General features: G+C 36.7%; 1 protein-coding gene across 1 annotated transcript in view; it reads right to left on the bottom strand.

The window, feature by feature from the left end:
- Positions 1 to 4392, bottom strand: part of LOC135216256 (extracellular signal-regulated kinase 2-like) — a 222573-nt gene extending 218181 nt beyond the window's left edge. Inside the window, exon 1 of the mRNA XM_064251420.1 lies at positions 4194 to 4392. Coding sequence (XP_064107490.1) covers positions 4194 to 4274 — 81 coding nt within the window. The 5' untranslated portion in view covers positions 4275 to 4392. The remainder of the gene's footprint in view (positions 1 to 4193) is intronic.
- Positions 4393 to 7723: the final 3331 nt, after the last annotated feature.

The raw sequence follows: 7723 nt of genomic DNA, 5'->3' as shown, positions 1-7723 counted from the left end.
TTTTTTAAGATCTGAGGGCGGACGGACAGCCAAAGCCGGCACAATAGTTTTCTTTTATAGAAAACTGTAAATGAACCGCTGTAATGGCATATAAAATAATATACGGAAATCTAAATATATACAGGCAAATAACTTCTTCGTAAGCTTTCCGCAAGCAACTCGTTAAGAATTGAATGACAGCGTGCAGAACCTTATCATACAATACCTTTAGAATACCAATTTGAACACGACACACATACGGAGAGAGAGAGAGAGAGAGAGAGAGAGAGAGAGAGAGAGAGAGAGAGAGAGAGCCTTGCTGTATATAAACACATAATTTGAAGAGACTTCCAAAACTTTCCTCTCTGCAAGAGGACGTTACCAGGCTACACAGAGGAGGAGCTAGGCTTAGTCAAGAGCAAATCAAGACTGCAAAAAGCATCGTGTTTGTCCTGGAGTGAGGTTTCATGTTCCACGTAACGCTAAACCTCTGGCTATTCGATCCTGTTTCTCCATTCCGCAGAAAATGACTAATGCAAAATCAAAATGACAAGTGAAACGACCTGCCAATCAAAGGAAATGAAAGAAAATTTCCAGAAAACGCAAATTAACAGGAAATGTCCCTCCATACTAGACCTATACGTCTAGAGAAATAGAGAAAATCCATAACACTCTTTGCCACACTTTATAACCATGAAACAATACCAACAGAGAAACCACCGATGTCAAAAAAAAAAAAAAAAAAAAAAAAAAAAAAAATAAAAAAAAAAAAAAAAAAAAAAAAAAAAAAAACAACCAACTCAGGAGAAAGGGAAACAGGATACATGTCATCCTTGACAGGATGTAGGATACAAAACCACAGCAAAGTCGGGTTAAGTGGAAATGAGACGGAAATAGTTCCCCCAGCCCCAACGTGGCTCCATTGTGACATAAGTGTCTTTACTGCGTATGTATATGTTGTAAGCAAGTGTACGATGTACTATATATATGGACACGCCATATTTATATATATATATATATATATATATAATATATACACGCCATATATATATATATAATATATATATATATATATATACATATATATAAAACAGTACTTCTAACACATTTTTCTAGGTCTCAAAATAAATCCTGCAAGGAATTCTAAATGAAAAACAAAAACATCTACGCGTGCGAATGAAACTATTATGAAAACGGAATGTCCCTTGTGGCATTCCGCTCAAATAGGACAAAGTTCCGACAAACAATGAATCTTGGAATGCACCTGGGTAAAAGCCGTGGACTCTGAAAAGGTATAATGAAAACGCAGAAGGGTCCGGGAAGGTATAATGAAACAGCAGAAGGCTGTAGGTAGGTATAATGAAAGAGCAAAGGCTCTGGGTAGGTCTATGGCCACTACAGGTAGAGAAAAATGTAATGGCGAAAACTCGGATTATTTCAAAAGGGAAAAATGTTAACATATGCCTAATACTATTAAAGTTGTTTCACTTGTAATTTCAGTGTACAGTACAACAACTACCTATAACGCGGTTACAATACACGAGCATTACAAATATACACCAAAATGCAACGCAATTACTACAACCAAAATTGAACCTGCACTCTCCAACTTTTATTCTTTCATTAACACACACAATCAAAGAACGTGTTATACAAAGCCATAACTCTTGAGAAGTCTCTGATACACAAACACATTGCAATCAACGCCACCTGCTTTCTCTGAACTGCGCGTCTCTGCCTGCCTGCCCGCCCGGCATCCACAAAGAAAAACGAAATGAGAATGGGAAAAGAAACACGAAAACCTCAGACCCTCGGGCGAAATGAAAACGTAGATCATTCGTATACAAGTGCGGCGCAAGTGTGAAATGGCCAAATCGTGATTAATTACACGCATCGATGCTTATATGCCCTTCCCCTCCAGCCTGGCCCCAACCCATCCACCCCGCCATTTATCACGAGGGTATCGCTGCTGGCAAGATTTGCTTGGGTTTCCGTACCCAACAACGCCCAATCACGCAGGACTCCGACCAGGAGGCAGTTTCTCCCGGTGAAGTCAAACAATAGAGCAGTTCGCCTATTCGTTAAGATTGCTGCTACAATGGTCACCTGCAAGTCAAACCCCGGTGCTGTGAAAAATACACTAACCTTACATTAGGCCTACATTATACTAACTAAGAACAGATTCCAAGTCTCTACGTGCTCATAAGCTTACAAGTTTCATCAAGTAGTACATTGATTCGTACAGCGATTTCCTAGCACGACTATCCTGAAAGATATCAATCAGGTCTGATTTTATCACGGAAATAGTAAAGGATGTCTTTCAACGATGCGGTCTGACGTAGGCCATGCGTCACAACTCTTATGCGTTTTCACGTACCTACGCAAACCACAGATATTTTATTTATTTATTTGGTAGATCTATATTACTATTCCACGGCGGCCTAGACTATGGCAGTTGCAGTTTTTCTATGCAGTTTTACCTACTGAACAAGAATTTCAAGTAATATTTATTCGGATGACTGTAATTAACCCCCATGGGCTCGTACTAAACAAGGGGTAATACATTTGACGCACCAGTTCCTGGTGACTTTCGTATTTACGGGGACGAACGATGCGGAATGCTTATATAGAAATTCCATTTGTTTTACGAAAAAGCCGGCTCTACATAGCAAAATCCCGTGTTAATTGTCACTCCATTCAAGCCGCATTGCAAATAAAATAAAAACTGCAACATCACAAACTGTTAAAACGAGTAAAAATATTTACGCAGTCGAGTCTGTAGACGACCACGTAGTAAATATATTTACTGTGATCCAAAGGTCTTACCCGGAGTGACATTTGAAATGCCACACTCTATAAGTCATTCCACGTCAGTCACAACTATTGGTTAACAAAGACTAGGCACAATCACACACTTTGTATTCCGTTAAATATTCATAAAGCTTACATAAACTTGACAGAGACTGACTAAGAAGACATATGCTAGATTTGCCTAAGTTATGTCCACTTAAATCCTTCGCCTTATGCAAGTCAAAATGAGTTTCAGTCGTTAAACCATCGCTTGCCGGCGTAATGATTGCTAATTGCCTTTTCATATGACTCCAGAATGCTACACTGGGTAAAATCATTAATAAGTCAAGAGGGCGTATGCATGTACAATACCCACAAAACAGTTATTCAAATGGATAATTATTCTCATAATGGATAAAAGCTAAAAAAAAAAAAAAATTAAGTAACTTGTTAAAAGTGTGGGTTTGTCTGGGCTGAAGAGATTCCAGACCCTGCACAGAATCAATGATACAGTGTTGCAATCTTGTCTAATCATTGCAATATAGAACAGTATTTGGCGTTAAATCAAAACCAGTGTAAATGTATCATCACCTGTCAAATGACACAAGACGACACTGAAGTCTACGTACACTTGAGTGTACGTGTTGGAGTTTATAAGTAAAATGAGGATAGTAGTAATAGGAAAGGGGCATGAGGTGGAGGTGGTGGAGGAGGCAGAGTACGAGACTGAGAAAGATGCCCAGGGCACGCCAGCCGCTTTGTCAAAACAGGTTGTTACCATGCAATACTAGGAGCGAATGCCCATGCCCACACCGACACTTGCAAATTCCTCGACCCTGCCCAGGGAAACACGGTGTTGGTTGAACGGAAAAATCCTTGTAAAATAATTTACAGCATATATAGGTAGTATTAGGAATTGATCGTTCCTTTATTCCTTGGGTGAAAATACCAAAACCTTGACATCTAAAATGAACTGAAATGTGACTTGGCTATCACTATCATAATCACATAGACAATCTAATTAACTGCATAATATCACCATGAAAATATCTATCAATGAAGCTAGAGTATTTTAAATCATGTTCCAAGCGACTATTTTAAGGTAAAATTACCTGTAAGGAAAAAATCTATACGGTGTCGGCCATGCATATGGGCTAATCTCAGGTAAGCTAGGTATACGCTAAACTTCGGTAAACAACTTAAAGAGATTGCTTGCTAACGATTAAACTTAGAATACGCATAGCTTAATATGGAACTCGTCCATCAATTGGGGAATTAATGGAATAAAAACGGAACCTATAATGGACGAAAAGTATTAAACCTTAGGACAAAAAAAACGCTGAAGGCAAAATAGCCTGATCCAAGAAGACGATCTCGACTCACAAAACTCCACAAGAAAAAAAAAATACTATATATATTCTCACCCCTTTCCCGATTCGGCGCCTTATTTCGTATTTCTTGCTGATGTGGGGATCTACTTCCGTAATGCCTTCTTTATCCCCCATTTCGGATCTAAGATTCGGGTAAAGTGATTCCAACACCACACGCACACATCCAGTTCAGTGACACACAACGCCCGCCATACGTTGTACCTACACCAATGCTACTAATACACTGACTGAGTCCCGCTCCCCGGCCCCAACCACTCTCGACTTCAACGCCGTACTTCATGGCCACGCTCATAAACTAGTTCTAGAATGGTTTGTGTTTTATCATATAATATACCCTCAGATCGCTTTAAATTCCCATTATTATCATCTATATTATATAAAAATACATTTTCCTAAAAGAAAATACCACTATTAACCTTATTAAACTTGTAAATTACCGGCGCGGAGTAACATTTGACACATGAAAACATTCATGGTTGTCATGGTAACGTATATGTAAACAGCTGATCGGCAACTCGCTTAACATGTGAGTCCGATGCACCACGCTCATAAACGCTACTTTGATTTATGAAACTTCACGCCCCTGATGTGTCGTCGAGATGACATGATTTATCTATGCGATTTGTCTTTATATAATGTCGGTGAGGTCATACTACTGCATACTACTGCACGCAAGCAAATGAGAGTAAAATCATACCGATATTAGTAGACCTATTCAGCTTATGTTGACAGTCACAGGCAGTTGTATGGCATACCATATGCATATGTATGTATATAAGTTTGTCAATGCATATGTTTATGCAATCTTTATCCATGTTTGTATAGTGTACCAACTGTAAACTCTCATGGAGAAAAATTCTCGAATGACAAAAAAAAAATAATAATAATACCAACACCGAGCTGTAGGAGCTTCTCAACTCCTAGCATTTTATTATTATTATTATTATTATTATTATTATTATTATTATTATTATTATTATTATTATTATTATTTAATAATATAAGGTGTCCTTCCGCTTCTTCCTGTCAAGAACATGATGTTCCATGCCCCCGAATTTCATGTGGGACTAGCCACGATTTATCACGTTCCAAACTTTTGTGATTCAGTTATACACACACACATTATATATATATATATATATATATATATATATATATATATATATATATATATATATATATAAAAGGTTATTGGTTCACATCAAACTGTGACGGGTTTTTAGCGATGACTGTCCACTTTTGGTTAACGCTACTAATCCTTGTGCTACGCTATTGATGCTGTTTGCTGGTGGCGTAATATACTAGGTGACCAATGGCTCATTGTCATTTGCAAAAGCCTCCATACGCTGCAGTTCTTTCAAGGTAGTTGATTTGAAAAGAAAACAAAAGTCAGTTCTATTCATTACATAAAACGAGGAAAAACTGTAGCAATTCTATGCAATTGCCTTAGTCTAGCTGAACTGACCATTATTATTATTATTATTATTATTATTATTATTATTATTATTATTATTATTATTATTATTATTATTATTATTATTATTATTATTATTATTATTATAGCTGTCCTTCTTCTTCTTCTATCTGCTATACAAACGAACGCTCATAACGACATGGACATGATGGGTTGCAAACCACTCCAAAGCAATTCCGTTAGCGACATGAGATTAAATATGCTGATTTTTATCCTTGGTAATATCACTGTATACCCTTCATAGCATGACCTTGGTCAAGTAAAGAACGTGACCTAGGGCAAAGGATAATAGCTTGAAAAATTATCCCCTTTTTCCTTTACCAAATGACAGAAAAGTCTTACCTCTGTAACTGCACACCACCAGTGTCACTTTTAGGGAATTAATTATGTAATGGCTCACCCTGTGATTAAGACTTATGGTTAGTTTGAGTGTCGGATTCAGTTATGTCCTGTACACTAAATTAATTAATGGAGCTTCGTAAAAATAAGCAACTGCTAAAATAAGCGGGAAAAATCATGACTGATTATGGCTGCCATGCTTTTTATTAGGTCTAGACCGATTATTACGGCACACCATTGCCCTAAAGAAATAGTTACGAATACCTTTCTCATTTTTATCGCATCAAAGCCAACATATTTATTGCAAACGACGACGAGACTCTTAAACATTTACAACACCAATTTAATTGTTTGATCAATCATTATCAGCAGTTTCGATTATCAAAGTAAATTAATCGGAGCATATTCGAGGTGTTGCTATAGTTGCCAGTAATCCCAAGATTCATTGACACTTTTCCAAAATTCTTGTCAATTTTATAATATTCGTTGACACTTTTCTAAGAGTCACATATAATTTATAAGATTTATTGACACTTTGAAGGCCTCTGACAATTTTATAAAGTTCACCGATACTTTTTTAAGTTACATAGACAATTTTTTAAATTTCACAAGCAATTTTCTAAGATTCGTAGACACTTTTATAGGATTCATTGATATTTTTCTAACGCCAATGATAACACTTGCTCTATATTCTTGTAAAATTAAATATTTAGTTTTGGGAGTTTTAATGTCATAGGTCTACTTTCCTTTGTAAGTCTAGTGCTATTCTGGTGTTCCAACTTTTCTCTTTCTTCTTTATATTGCTACAAATTATTTTCCCAGGAACTCTGCCCTCATTCATCATGGTAGTCATTTCCAACTTATATGACTATAATGGAGTCAGATTATTATTCTAAAACTGATACATACCGAGTAGTGAGTGTGTAGTATACCATTTCAAGTTTCTAGGAAGCCGCCCACATATATTAGCTGATTCTATTATGAACGAGTGGTTGCATCATCAACTAGACAGACACAACAAATTTGGACTTTCTTGTGCGTTAATGAAAATGTATAGAAGTATACACAAAGGTAGTGGTATACAAGCATAAACTAGGTAAGAAAGCATGGCTAAAAATACCAAATCCAAGACTTCTACGTCAGTTACTAAGCGAGTTATGTCCACTCGTCAATTTTATGGCCTACATCTTGGATTATGCAAATTTATTCAAAATGCTCGATGGTGAGAACTCGACACACTACCTTCAGTATCACCCAGTGTACCTCCCTCATGAATAATATCTGCACACACACACACACACACACACACACAGAGAGAGAGAGAGAGAGAGAGAGAGAGAGAGAGAGAGAGAGAGAGAGAGAGAGAGAGAGAGAGAGAGAGAGAGAGAAAACGTCTATGAGTACTGATAGTAGCTGACTTATTATATACTCAGCGTGCTGATTGCAGTTTGTTCAGTCAAAATACTGAAATTTTCTTAAATAGACGAAGAATTATGCAATCTTAATTTACAATACAACATCGTTATCTAAATAAATAATTAAGTTTGAAATTAAAAAAAGCCTAATGTAGTCAAGATGCCAAATGCTCCCCGGAAAGATAATGGAAAAAAAAGTACTTTCGTATATTTATCACCTTGACCATTCAATAATTTGTCTGGGGAATTAAAAAAAAAATACATATAAAAACTAGAAACATTTGAAATAACAGACAGTTCCCAGAGGTCCTTATCAGGCTTATTAATCCCGTCCA

The sequence above is a fragment of the Macrobrachium nipponense genome, chromosome 6 (genome assembly GCF_015104395.2).
Source record: "Macrobrachium nipponense isolate FS-2020 chromosome 6, ASM1510439v2, whole genome shotgun sequence".
NCBI classification, from domain to species: Eukaryota; Metazoa; Arthropoda; class Malacostraca; order Decapoda; family Palaemonidae; genus Macrobrachium; species Macrobrachium nipponense.
The sequence above is the reverse complement of the archived record's forward strand: the minus strand, read 5'-3'. Positions and strand labels throughout refer to the sequence as shown.